Source organism: Eretmochelys imbricata, chromosome 23 (assembly GCF_965152235.1).
Source record: "Eretmochelys imbricata isolate rEreImb1 chromosome 23, rEreImb1.hap1, whole genome shotgun sequence".
Classification (NCBI taxonomy): Eukaryota; Metazoa; Chordata; order Testudines; family Cheloniidae; genus Eretmochelys; species Eretmochelys imbricata.
The window spans coordinates 6,745,205-6,758,917 of record NC_135594.1 but is presented as its reverse complement, the minus strand read 5'-3'; the positions used below and the strand labels follow the sequence as shown (position 1 = coordinate 6,758,917).

General features: G+C 65.7%; 1 protein-coding gene across 1 annotated transcript in view; it reads left to right on the top strand.

Annotated features, from left to right (window-relative positions):
* The window catches only part of PPP1R13L (protein phosphatase 1 regulatory subunit 13 like), a 30,500-nt gene extending 16,787 nt beyond the window's left edge, over positions 1-13,713 (top strand). The window contains exons 2-13 of the mRNA XM_077840363.1: positions 2,194-2,299; positions 3,182-3,312; positions 4,297-4,840; positions 5,481-5,579; positions 5,871-5,968; positions 6,596-7,013; positions 7,805-8,427; positions 9,326-9,463; positions 9,934-10,067; positions 10,773-10,939; positions 12,052-12,251; positions 13,541-13,713. Coding sequence (XP_077696489.1) covers positions 2,245-2,299; positions 3,182-3,312; positions 4,297-4,840; positions 5,481-5,579; positions 5,871-5,968; positions 6,596-7,013; positions 7,805-8,427; positions 9,326-9,463; positions 9,934-10,067; positions 10,773-10,939; positions 12,052-12,251; positions 13,541-13,579 — 2,646 coding nt within the window. The 5' untranslated portion in view covers positions 2,194-2,244 and the 3' untranslated portion in view covers positions 13,580-13,713. The remainder of the gene's footprint in view (positions 1-2,193; positions 2,300-3,181; positions 3,313-4,296; positions 4,841-5,480; positions 5,580-5,870; positions 5,969-6,595; positions 7,014-7,804; positions 8,428-9,325; positions 9,464-9,933; positions 10,068-10,772; positions 10,940-12,051; positions 12,252-13,540) is intronic.

The following is a 13,713-nucleotide window of genomic DNA, read 5'->3' as shown; positions in this document are numbered from 1 at the left end:
GTTCCTGTGCTGTGAACACCAGCGCTCTCCGCTCACCTGCCCTGCCTGGCTCCAGGGGGAGCTCATGTGCAGCATCCCAGCTGGCCTGAAATTTGGGTGGGGCCTGCAGGGGCATGATGGGGAAGGGGCAGAACAGCTCAGAGCATAGGGTCTGTGTGTGGGGTTGGGCCATGGCCCCTAACTCTGGGGCTGCAGACGGTGCGATCTGGCCTGGACCCCACAGTAATAGCTCCCGGAGGCACCAGACTGGGAAGCCCCACATCCAGGCAACACAGCCTCAGCCCTGGGAGCTAGCTCGACCCCCTGCCCCATAGCTCTGAACCCGTCGCTGCATGTCCCCCAGCTCATTTGCTGGTGCCCCCCCTCCGCCCCCTTGTCTTGCCCCAGGCTTGGCTCCTGCCTGTGGCTGGTAACTGGAGACGGTCCCAGTGCAGAGCCTTGGTTCGGTGGGTCTGAGGCTGCAGCTCAAAATCCTTCCAGCGAGGGGCCCAATGTGACCCGGGCCCAGGAGCAGCCAGGCTCTGGGTCCCTGTAGCTGAGGAGGACAGGCCAGGTTCTGGCTGGGCCCAGATAGAGGCGCAAGGCTCAGCTCTGGGTTGGGCCATCCCCCACCCCAGTCTTTCTGGGCCCATGGATGGATGTGAGAGTCCCATGGGATTAGCTCCGCACTAGGCGTACGTGTGTCCATGCCACTGTGTGCCTGTCTGTCTGTACAACCCCATGCAGTCATGTTCCCTCCCCCCGGCCTGTGCCTCTATGGGCCCATGTGTGTGCTTGTGTCTCTGTGTGCCCAGGTGGGTTTGCCCCCATGTACCCTAATGCCACTTGTTCCTTGCTCTCAGGAGACCATTCTGGGGGCTTGGCTCTGCGTCGTGGGGTCTCGGGGAGCTGATCCCAGGGGGAGACCGGCCCCTCTTGTGCAGCTGTGGAACTAGGGGGAGGGTGTGCTGTGCCAGGCCGGGCCGTGGCGGACCTTAGCCCGGTGTGAGGACTGGTTCAGGCACGGCAAGCTGGATTGGGCCTGGCTCACCCTGTGTACTCCGTTATAACTTCCATTTTGGTGCCACACGCTGTCTCCGCTGGCACGGGCCTGGCGTGTCCGGGGGGGATGCCTCACTCGGGGCAGAGACGCCCACGGCAGGCAGCTCTGGTGGTGATTGCTCTCGGCTAGGATGCCCGGTGCAGAGCCTCACAATGGATTGCGTGTTTTAATTATTATTATTGAAAGCAATTCAAGCCAGTCACAGCATGCAGCCAGGAATGGGCTGCAGGGTCCCCAGGGATTCTGGGTAACAGGGGTGGGGGGCAAGTCCAGTCCCCAAGGGATTCTGGGTAACAGGGTGGGGGGCAAGTCCAGTCCCCAAGGGATGCAGGGTAACAGGGTGGGGGCTGGGTCCCCTAGGGGAATGGAATGGGCAGGTCCCTGGAGGGTGATGGGGGGGGTAGGAAGGCAGCTACGGTGGGGGACAGGCATGGGCTGGGCAGCTCCCTGGGGGGGCGGGGGCACTGGGGCTGGGCAGCAGAGCAGAGCTGATAGCAGCTGTGCTGCTGGCCCGGCAAATGCAGGGCACTACCGGCTCTGCATGTGCCCGGCGAGCAGGCCTGGGTGCGTCACTGTGCCCACCCGTGGGTGTTCGCTCAGTGCCTGGGATGGCCGTGGGTGGCAGGCTCAGCTGCAGGAGGGTTTGCTCCCCTGCATGGTGCTCAGCAGCCTCAGGCATGGCTGTGCCCAGCCTGTGCACCAGGCAGGGGGGCAGAAGTGCCAGGGGCTGGAGTATCACCGACCTGGTGGGGTTGGTGCCAGGTGAGCTGAGTGTTCGCTGTGTCCCTAGCCCCTGTGTCGGTGGCAGGGCCGGGTCCTGGTGCCCGGGCGTCCCCGAACCTGGCCCGTTCGGTGCTGGATGCCAGCTGTGGCGCCCTGGCTCACTGGAGCGGGCGGCGCCTGTGGCCTGGCCAGGTGTCTCTGCTGCTGCTCCCATTGCCCAAGAGCCCTGAGTCAGCCCCTCCGCCTGCATCCCCAGGGCCGGGCAGGAGCCAGCCCCGCCCCTGGCTCCCAGGGCTGCTTCATAGGGCAGGGGAGCGATACTGAGCACCGGGCGCCTACTCAGCCCGTTGGCACCTGGGTGGGGCAAGAGGGCGGCCCTGGCTGAGAAGGCAGCTCTGGGTCCCAATGGAAGTGCTTCTCGTCCCCAGATCCCTGCAACACTGCAGCTGGTGGCCAGTGGCCTCGGAGCCCCCTGCACCATGGCCAGCGAGAAGATGCATGGTGCCCAGGACCTGCTGGAGCTCAACTTCCAGTGTAAGGGTGGAGGGCTGGGGGTCGCAGGGTGGGGAGGCCCTGTGCTTTGTGCACAGTGGTCTGGGGAGTGGCTGGGAGAGGTGGGGGCTGTGTGGTGACTGGGGGGAGGTGTTGAGGGGGCAGGAGGGGTGCTGGTGGATGTGTGGTGACCAGAGGCTTGGGGGCAGTGCGTGGTGGTAGCCAGGGGCTGGAGGGGGCATGGTGGCTTTCATGGATTTGTGGTGCCAGGGAGTTGGGCTTTTGTGGGGAGCAGAGGGTGCATGGTGGTGTGTGGGGTGGCCAGGAGGGTGGGGGATTTGTGGTGGTTGGAGTTTTGGTGGTGGTGCGTGGTGGCTGGCAGGTGTGTGAGGTGGCCAGGGGTGGGGATTGGGGTGCAGTAGGTTGGGGATTTGGGGGGTGCCGAGGGTGCGTGGTGGCTGGCAGGTGTGTGAAGTGGCCAGGGGTGAGGTTCGGGGTGCAGTAGGTTGGGGTTCTGGGGGTGCAGAGGGTGTGTGTGGTGGCCAGGCGTTCGGGGTGCAGTAGATTAGGGTTCTGGGGGGTGCGATAACTAGTGGCTTTTCAGCTATTTGGTCACAGCCTCCCAGAGCGCTTGGGCTGCTGTTGCTGAACCGGCAGCCCAGCCGTCCCACCAACAGGCCCGAGTGCTCTGCTCCCCACCGACTCCTCGGGAGAGGCCTGGAGACAAGCTGGGGATGGGATGAACCTGGGACCCTGTCGCTCACCAAGTCTAGGGGCCTCTCTTGGAACCGCCAGCCTGCCCGGGTACACTCAGATCGGGACAAGGGCCCCGCAGGGCCATGGCTCTGGGCTCTCTGCATAGCCCAGGCCAGCTGGGTGCGGAGCCTGCCCTGGCACAGGGCCTCATGGTGCCGTCTCCCCCAGCCCTAGCTATGAAGCACATTGACCTGAAGCAGGTGGAGCTGGACACGGCCGCAGCCAAGGTGGATGAGCTGTCCAGACAGCTGGAAACCCTGTGGACGGACAGCCCAGGGCAGACTGCTGGGCAGCCCAAGGTACGGCAGGGAAGGGAGACGGCGTGTCTTGGCAACGACTGCCTTGTCACGGGGAGCACTGCCCCACCACTGAGATGCAGCCATCTCTGGGGTGCGATGTAGCTGAAAGAGAATCCTCTACTTTCACCTGGACGGGGATGTTTCAGGGAGGAGGAATGGGATTTGACCAGGACCCCAGGGCTAACACCCTGGCAAAGGGGAGTCTTGTGAATGGGCTAGTGAAAGAATCAAGTGGGCAAGAGTTCAGGTCTCTCATCCCCAAGAAGGCACCTCCAGCAGCACAGTGCCCCCTAGTGCCAGGCTGGGCCAGTGGGGGTCAGCACTCACCCCGAAGGGACAGTGCCCCCCTTGAGTCCTTGCCCCGCTCCCTGCAGCACAGCGCCACCTAGTGGTATGCCGGGCCAGTGGGGGTCAGCACTCACCCTGAAGGGACAGCGCCCCCTACTGAGTCCTTGCCCCGCTCCCTGCAGCACAGCGCCCCCTAGTGCCAGGCTGGGCCAGTGGGGGTCAGCACTCACCCTGAAGGGACAGCGCCCCCTACTGAGTCCTTGCCCCGCTCCCTGCAGCACAGCGCCCCCTAGTGCCAGGCTGGGCCAGTGGGGGTCAGCAATCACTCCAAAGGGACAGCGCCCCCTACTGAGTCCTTGCCCCGCTCCCTGCAGCACAGCGCCCCCTAGTGCCAGGCTGGGCCAGTGGGGGTCAGCACTCACTCCAAAGGGACAGCGCCCCCTACTGAGTCCTTGCCCCGCTCCCTGCAGCACAGCACCCCCTAGTGCCAGGCTGGGCCAGTGGGGGTCAGCACTCACTCCAAAGGGACAGAGCCCCCAATGTGTCCTTGCCCCGCTCCCTGCAGCACAGCGCCCCCTAGTGCTATGCCCGCCGGTGCAGTGGTGCCATAAGAGGAGTCTGATTTGCTCTGGATGGGGTAGGGGCTGCAGCCGCCAGGCCCGTGCTGAGCCTGTCTGCTCTCCCTGCCGCTCTCAGGTGGACAGATACGGCGCCAGCCCCTCGCACGCCCCAGAGCCGCTTGGCTTGGCCACGTCCCCACAGCTTCAGTACGCCAGGAAGAACTTGTCCCTGGAGAGCACCAACAGCTACATCTCCTACCACGCTGACACCTTCTCGCCCACCGCCGCCTGCAGCCCCCCTGCCAAGGCCCTGCTGGGCCACCCCGCCTCGCCCCAGTCCCCCTTCTACCTGCAGGGCGAACCCCTGGAGCGGGCCCAGTCGCCCCGGCCCAAGGTGCTGCCCGTCTCTTACAACTCTCTGCCCCTGCCCAGCCCCAAGGGACGCGCGCCCTCCCCGCGCTCCCTGTGGCAGGCTGGGGCCACGGAGCGTCTGTCCTTCTCCAGGCCGGCGGGCCGTGCCAGCTCCCCCCGGCTGCCGCCCGCCCCCTCTGAGGCCTCGGCACTGCAGATGTTCTTCCCGGACCGCGCGCTATCTCCCCGGCCGCCCCACCCGCCGCCCTACGAGAGCCACAGCCTGTTCCCCACTGGGCCCAGCTCCTTCGCCCCCTTCCGGGCCCAAGGTAAGCCAGCCCCAGCCTGACACACAGACCCCCTCCCCATATGGCTTTGGGGGGAAAGGGGAGAGCACCGTTGGGCCTGTTCCTCTAGGGGGCATTAGAGGGGTGCTTGCTGTGTCCTGCAGCTTTACGGGGGGGCTCGGAGCAGGGGTGACAGAAGTTCTCTAAAAGTGTGGGGGGGGCCACGGGCGCCTGAACGGTGGCCCCGCCCCTTCCCCCAAGGCCCCGCCCTCACACCACCCATTCTCCCAAGACCCCGCCCTTGTGTCGACCCTTCTCCCTGAGGCCCTGATCCCGGGCTGTCCCCTCCCCTGAAGCCCCGCTCCCGCACTACCTCTTCCCCCCAAGACCCTGCCCCCTGCTTGCTCCTCCCCTCCCCATTGCTCACCCTTACAGCCAGTAAAAGGTGGGGTGGGGCGGGGCATGGACCCCTGGCTCAGAGCACGGACGAGCTGCGGTGCTGAGACAGGCAGTTACTTCCCTGGGGGACGTGGAGGTCTCTGGGTCATGCTGGTGAGGTCTCCCCTGCCCGTCCCCCATCCTGCGGCTGGAATGGCCCCTGCTGGGGGCAGGGCAGGGCTGAGGACCCAGGTGCTGGGGGGGCTGGGGGTGGGGTGAGACCATTCAGAGTCTCTCTCTCCAGATGACCTGGTGATCCGGCGAAGGCCCCAGAGGAGCTGGAACGAGTCGGACCTGGACGTGGCATACGAGAAGAAATCATCCCACTCGGCCGGCTACGAGAGTGAGTGCCCAGGGTCCATGGGGAGGGCCTGGGGGGATGGACAGACTTCTCTCTCTCCCTCTGGGAAGCTCCTGGCTGTGGAGGAGCTGGCAGCGCCGGGGGTCCCTGGCAGGCCGCGGGGGAGCTGGCAGCACCAGGGGGTCGCTCCTAGCATTGTCCTATGATGGGTGCCGGCTCCATTTCCACACAGAGTCCCTCAGACCCCCATCCTAGCAGGACATAAAAGCAGTGTGTGGCTTGTCCCCTGCGACAACATGGGAGCCCCCCACCTCACCAGCTGCCTTCCTGCAGGAGGAGATGTGCACACAGGGCTCAGGCAGGTGCCCGCGGGGCTGAAGCTGGCTCCTTGGAGGGAATCGAGCCTGGATGGGGTCGCAGGGCAAGGCAAGGTAAGTGCTGGCCAGGCAGGGCTAGCAGCAGTGGGGCTGGCCCATAGCGTGGTACCACATGGGGAGGAAGGAGTCACAGCACCAGTCCCTGTGTGCTCTGGGGGGTGAAGAGAATTCATCTGCATCTGAATCAGGCCAAGCTGACCCCTGCCAGAGACCAGATACTGGGGTAGCTGGGCCTGTGGGTCTGATCTGGGGCCACTGGCGCAGGGATGGGGCTAGCTGGACCTGTGGGTCTGATCTAGGGCCACTGGCGCAGGGGTGGGGCTAGCTGGGCCAGGAGTCTGATCTGGGGCCACTGGCGCAGGGGTGGGGCTAGCTGGACCAGTGGGCCTGATCTGGGGTGACGGGAGAGAGGTTTGGGGCCAGCTGGGCCCGTGAGTTCGCCCCTGCGCTGGGAACCTGGCAGCCCTGCATCTGGCAGCAGGCAGCTCCTGGGGCTGGCAGCCCTGCATGGGCCCTGCCCCGCTGCTGGTGGGACCCTGGAGCCAGAGCTGTACTGACTAGGTGTGGGAGCTGCAATGACTTATGGCCGGGTGTCCCCCTGTGCTCTGGGGGGAAGGTGGGGGGTGTTCTCAGCACTGCATCTGATCCTGGCTGGCTCACAGCCCCCTCTCTCCCCTCCAGGACGAGCACCCCCAGCCTTATGCCATGCACAGCGCCACGCTGCCCCGCAACTACAAAGTGTCCCTGCTGCCCAGCGAGCGCAGACCAGACAGCTCCTTCCGCAGGCTGCTGCCCGCCAGCCAGACGGGCACCCTGCCCCGCAACTGGCAGTTCTCCCAGCAGCCCATCTCACGCATCGCCATGCCGCCCCCCAGCCTGCAGGGCACGCGGGCGAAACGCCACAAGCCTCTGCCCCTCTCCATGATCTTCAAGCTGCAAAACGCCTTCTGGGCATCCGGAGCTTCCAGTGCCAAGGGCCAGCCCCAGGGGGCCCCAGGCTCCCCCATCTTCCTCCGCTCCCCACAGAAGCAGCCCCAGCTCCAGCAGCTGTCTCCTCCGTCCCAGGCTCCTCTGCGGCCGGCCCCGTCGGGGGCTGAAGGTGAGAGACCTGGGGCAGATGTTGCAGGGCCTGATGGTCTCCTGGTTCCCCCGGGGCGGGGGTGAGGTCAGACCCCTAGCACCATGGGGCAGAGTGTGGGGGGAAACAGGAGGAATTGCTCTGCACTCAGCAACGGGGCTGGATATTGCAAGGGCCAGGGGGCTGGGAGTGGATCCAGGACTCCCCGAGCTGTTGGGATAAGGGAGGAACTGAGTAGGTTTTGGAGCTCCCCTTTGGGTCTTGGGGTGCTGCCCAGTGTCTAGGGAAGGGGTACTGCTCGGGTTCCCCCTGTGGATCTGGGGAAGGGGGTGCTGCCTTGGACCCCCTGGGTCTGGGGGTGCTCCCCTGGGGTCTGGGCTTCTGGGTGCTGACTGGGGTTTGGGGGTGCTGACTGGGGTGTAGGTCTGAGGGTGCTGCCCTGGTTCCTCCTGTGGATCTGGGAAAGGGGGTGCTGCCCTGGCTCCCCTGGGTCTAGAGATGCTGTCCTTGGCCTGGGGGGTGCTGACTGGGTCTAGGAGTGCTAACTGGGGTCTGGGCCTGGGGGTGCTGGCCTAGGGCTGGGGAAGAGATGCTGTCCTGGTTCCCCCGTGGATCTGGGGTGCTGCCTTGGCTTCCCTGGGTCTAGGGGTGCTGTCATGAATCTGAGGGTGCTGACTGGAGTCTGGATCTCACGGTGCTGCCCAGGGTTAGGGGTGCTGTACTGGGTCTGAGTCTGGGGGTGCTGCCCCTTTTCTGGGGATGCTCACTGGGGTTGAGGACTTGGGTGTGCTGACCTGCCATGTCTCTACCAGCCGCGGGAAGGGCCTCAGCCCTTGAAGCACCGGTGGAGCCCGTGCGCGGGGCCCCGGTGGGGGGCGACACGGAGCCCGAGCTGGAGAGCATCCTGCGGAGCAGCGAGCCAGCAGAGACGGAGGAGGTGGCTCGCCCCTTGAGCCCCACCCGCCTGCAGCCTGTCCTGCCCCCCGAGGCTCAGAAGGTGCCCGAGTTCAAGGAGGTGGCTCGGGTGCTGGCGGAGATTCCCCGGCCCCTGAAGCGCCGTGGCTCCATGGAGCAGAGCCCCGGCCCTGTCCTGCCGCCCACCCACAAGAAGCAATACCAGCAGCTCATCAGCCGCCTCTTCCATCACCGGGGCCGCAAGGAGGAGGCCGTGTCGGTGGGGGACGACCTGCCACTTATCACGGAGACAGCTGAGCTGAAGGCAGCCACCCCGGTCAGCCCTGCCCCGACGCCCTCGCCCCAGAGCCCACCAGCACCCGCAGCGTTGCCCCTGCTGGCTGTTACGGAGAGCCCTGGCACCCTGACGCCCAGCCCCGGCACCCCGACGCCCGGCCCTGTAAGTGCACCGAGGAGCTGTCAGCCAGACCCCAGCCCCGGCACCCCGACGCCCAGCCCCGGCACCCCGACGCCCGGCTCTGTAAGTGCACCGAGGAGCTGTCAGCCAGACCCCAGCCCCGGCACCCCGACGCCCAGCCCCGGCACCCCGACGCCCGGCCCTGTAAGTGCACTGAGGAGCTGTCAGCCAGACCCCTTCCCCGCCCCAGCCCCGCACCCTGACACCCAGCCCTGTAAGTGCACCATAGAGCTGTTAGCCCGACATGCCCCCAGCACCCCGACGCCCAGCCATGGCACCCCGACGCCCAGCCCTGTGAGTGCACCGAGGAGCTGTCAGCCAGACCCCAGCCCTGGCACCCCGACGCCCAGCCCCGGCACCCCGATGCCCGGCCCTGTAAGTGCACCGAGGAGCTGTCAGCCAGACCCCAGCCCCGGCACCCCGACGCCCAGCCCCGGCACCCTGACGCCCAGCCCTGTAAGTGCACCGAGGAGCTATCAGCCAGACCCCTTCCCCGCCCCAGCCCCGCACCCTGACACCCTGCCCTGTAAGTGCACCATAGAGCTGTTAGCCCGACATGCCCCCAGCACCCCGATGCCCAGCCATGGCACCCTGACGCCCAGCCCTGTGAGTGCACCGAGGAGCTGTCAGCCAGACCCCTTCCCCGCCCCAGCCCCGGCACCCTGGCTCCCAGCCCTCTAAGTGCACCATGGAGCTCTCAGACAAACGCCTTCCCGCCTCCACCCCCCCAGCCCCGGCACCCCAACGCCCAGCTCTGTAAGTACAGCCATGGAGTTGTCAGCCAGCCCCTCCCCACAGCCCCAGGACAGGGCCCCCCCAACCTCCCTGGTGCACCCATGGAGTTGTCAGCCGGTCCCCCCCACCCCCGCAACTCCCAGAACTGGCCTCCCCGCTCGCCGGCACAGCCTGAGCTCCGGCCCCTCCCGCCCACACCGTGACCTTGCCCCTTGCGTGCCTGCAGGAGAAGCGCTCGGTGCTGCGCAAAGTCTCGTCCCCGAGGCGGCGGCTGGGGAAACGGGTGCAGCTCAACCCCCTGGTGCTGCTGCTGGACGCGGCCCTGACGGGCGAGCTGGACGTGGTGCAGCAGGCAGTGAACGAGGTGAGGCTGCTGCCCCGCCCCGCCCCTCTGGAGACAGGCCTGGCCTGGAATCCTCTGCCGAGCGCGGACTGGGCAGGAGGCAATGGCCGGGGGCCGGTGCACCCCGAGGCTGCCCTGTCCCCTTCGTCCGGCTGGGGCCTGGCCAGCTAGACACGGACTCCAGCCCCTGCGACTGGTGAGCGAAAGCTGCTGCCCCGTCAGCCCGTGATCCCCGCGGGACTCAGCCAAGGGCCCCCCCATGGGCAGGCCCAGCACATCCCTGTACCCCACAGCCGGCAGGCCCCTGGGCGGCTGCTCTGGCTCCTTTGTCAACAGTGGTCAGGGAGATGGCGAGTGTCCTGCCATGTTCTGGTGGATCAGGTTGGACACAGCCCCTGGGACGGGCCCGGTGTGCGGGGGGGGAGCAGGGGGCACAATCCTGGGACAGGCGGTTGGCAGCGTTTTCTAAGTTCACCCGCTCTGGCCTGCAGCTCAACGACCCGAGCCAGCCCAACGATGAGGGCATCACAGCTCTGCACAACGCGATCTGCGGGGCCAACCACAACATCGTCGACTTCCTCATCAGCGTGGGCGCCAACGTCAACTCCATGGACAGCCACGGATGGTGAGCGCCCGCCCATGCAGCCGCTGGCAGCCGACCTGCGCTCGTGTGCCTGTCAGCACCCACCATGCAGACTTGTGCCCACTGGTGCCTGCCATGCGGCCCCGGCCCCCTGCGTCCCAGTGCCTAGTCCTGTGCCCGCCATGCGGCCCTGGCACCCTGCGTCCCAGTGCCTAGCCCCGCGCCTCCCAGCACTGCCCTGTGGCCCTTCGCCACTCAGCCCCATGCCTGCCAGTGCTGCCCTGCACCCTGTGTCCCGGTGCCTACCCCCGTGCCTGCCAGCGCTGCCCTGTGGCCCCCTGTCATGCAGCCCCGTACCTGCCAGCATTGCCCCAGCATCCCAGTGCCCTCATCCTATGTGCAGCCACATCCCTGCCCTCAAGCTCCTGCTGCACAGCCCTGGCACCTCAGAGCAGCTGTGCTGCTCTAGCCCCCATGCCCCCCTATCACCCAGTGCCTGGTGCCCAGCTCTGCACCCTGGCCCTGCCCCTCCCTTGCAGCATGCCAGGCCCAGCCTTGTGCCCTCGTGCTCCCCGTGGGCCCGGGCAGGGTTGAGGCGGGTGGCTGGGCGGGTACTGTGTGCGTGGCTGGGGTCCCTCCCTGTCCCAGGTGCTGCCGTCGTGCCCCCTGGTGCAGGCAGACGCTGATGGTCCCAGCAGAGCCCCCCACTGCCCTGGGCGCCTGCCAGCTTGTCCCTCCTGCCCCCAGGACTCCCCTGCACTGTGCCGCCTCTTGCAACGACACGGCCATCTGCATGGCCCTCATCCGGCACGGAGCCGCCATCTTCACCACCACCTTCAGCGACGGCAGCATGGCCCTCGAGAAGTGCGACCCCTACCGGGAGGGCTACAGCGAGTGCTTCAACTACTTGGCCGGTGAGGGGGGGCCACCATGGGGAGGAGCGGGGGACGGGCGGGGGTCAACCTCATAGGGGCGGGGTGGGATGTGACGAAGCGGGACTGTTCTTAATGTTTCCTCTGAACAGTGTGGGGGTGCCTTAGTTTCCCCCATGCAGTTCTTAAGTACCTAGGTGGTGGGGTAAGGGTGTATGACCATTGCAGAGCCCTAGAGGGCAGGTGTGTGCAGGGGTCTGGACACAGAGAATGGCCAACACCCTGTTTCCTGGCAACTGATGGCCTGGCCCTTCCTCCCTGCAAGGTGAGAGCTAAAGGGTTGGAGAACAAAGGAATCCGGTGACCTCCTGGCCCGGGACAGGGACAAAGCCCAGAGGAGGAGGGGCTGGAGAGTTTCAGTTTGGGGCTGGCTGGGGACATGGAGTGAAGTGCAGATGTGGTTGTCTGGCTCACTGGCCGCCAAAATGGACCCAGCTGAGGGGTCCTGTTCTCTGCACCTACAAGCTCTGTGTTAGACCATGTTCCTGTCATCTAATAAACCTTCTGTTTTACTGGCTGGCTGAGAGTCACCTCTGACTGTGAAGTTGGGGTGCAGGACTCTCTGGCTTCCCCAGGAGCCCGCCTGGGCGGACTCGCTGTGGGAAGCGCACGGAGGGGCAGAGGAGGCTGAATGCTCCGAGGGCAGACCCAGGAAGGTGGAAGCTGTGTGAGCTGTGTGTCCTGCAGACAGGCTGCTCCCAGAAAGGAGACTTCCCCAGAGTCCTGACTGGCTTCGTAGGGAGCAGTTCCAGAGCATCGCCCGGGGACTCCGTGACATGGGGGCAGCTTTGTGGCGGGGGGAGAGGCCTGGGGCTTGACCACTCTGGGGGGAAGGGGTGGGGCACTTCTATGGGGGAAGGGAGGGCCGGGTGGCTGGTGGGGCCAGGAGGCTGGGTTATTCCACTGAGGGACTTGGGCCTCCCCTGGGGTTGCTGACTGATCCCTATGCCTCCCAAGCCTGTGGCAGCTGGTTCATTCTCTTCCCTCCCCCACCCCCCGTGGTGGCAGCTGGTTCGCTTGTGCGCCTCCCCCCATCCCCGTGGTGGTGTCTGGCTCACGCCCCCCCCCGCCGCCCGGTCGGGCTGTTGTTGCAGATGTGGAGCAGAACATGGGGCTGCTGAACAACGGGGTGCTGTATGCTCTATGGGACTACAGCGCTGAGTTCAGCGACGAGCTGTCGTTCCGCGAGGGGGAGCCGGTCACCGTGCTGCGGCGCGACAGCCAGGAGGAGCTGGACTGGTGGTGGGCCTCGCTCTATGGCCAGGAGGGCTACGTGCCCAAGAACTACTTTGGGGTGAGCCTTGCCCTGAGCTCACCGGGGTGGGAGGGCTGGAGGAGGACGGGCCGGGCTGGAACCACCTGGGAGCAGACCTGATCTAGGCTGTGTCTTCACTGCAAAGCCTACAGCACAGTGGTCCCCAAATTTTTGAGGGTTGCACCCCTCTTACCCCGTCCACGCCTCCAGTCTCCCAGAGCTTGGGCTGGGGCTGCGGCTTGGGGTGGGGGGACGTGGCCTGAGTTAAGGGGGCAAGGCTGGGGGCGGGTTAGGGGCCAGGAGTGCAGCTGTGGCTAGGGGCCGAGGCTGGGGGTAGGAGTGGAGCTGCAGCCAGGCTACGGTGGAGGCTGGCAGCCAGATGTGTCTCCACTCCCAGCCTTGGCCCTGGCCGGGAATGGAGCAGCAGCCGAGGCTGGGGGCTGCCGTGGGGCAGGGAGCAGAGGGCCAGGGGTGGGGCTGGGAGCCAGGGACGTGGCTGGAGGCAGGGCTGGATCAGAGCTGGTAGCGGAGCAGGGTTGGGTAGCACTCCCTCCCCGCCCCCATGGGGGCTGGCCCAGACCCCGCTGCACCCCCTGGATGTTCCTCCACACACCCCCAGGGGGTGCGTCGTACACTTTGGGGACCTGCGCTATGGCAGCAGAGCCCCTAGTGCAGACGCAGCGTATGCTGACAATAGGAGGAGTTCTGTTGCCTTAGGAACACCACATCCCCGAACCCCAGAAGCTGAACCTGCCTGAGCCTCCCTCGACAATGCTGTCTACACACTAGGGGCATTGCCAGCATAGCTGGGTCACTGGCCGGTGTGGTTTTTTTACGCCCCCCCGATGGACCTAGCTGTGCTGGTGTGTGTTTGGCCCGAGACTCAGGGATTTCAGTTCTCCTGAAGCTTTGGTGTTTTCTAATTTGCTTGGTTCCGATTCAGAAAATAAATTTACCAAAATTCCCTGGCGAACCAGAGATCCCTGAAAAACTGGTTTCAGAAAGACCAGAATATGGTGTTCCTGAAACAGAGTTGTGAAACTGACAAGAATTCAGAGCTATTCTGTGAATAGCAGCCATGAAATGGAGAAGAATGTCAGTTTCACTTAGCCCTTCGTGGCCAGTCCCTGGAGTCCCAGTTCCAGCCAGGATCTGGGGTATGGGCAGACTTCCTGGTGGAGCTGTGGACCCTTGAACACTGGCAGGCTTCTGACCACGACTGCCCAATAGCCACTGCTGTGGGGAAGCTCGTGGCGCCACGGTCGCTGGGAGGGCACTGCTGTGGGGAAGCTCACACTCTCTCTCTCTCTCTCTCCTTCCTCCCTCAGCTATTCCCCAGGGTGAGGCCTCAGCGGAAGAAGGTCTAATGCACCAGCACACGGCTCATCTGCTGCTGCTGGGAATGCAACTGGCACCTGATGAACTTAGGGGCTGGGGGGAACATGGGGTTCTGCTGCTGGGATTCTCCCCTGCTGGGAAGTGCTCCCCTCTTCCAAGGACT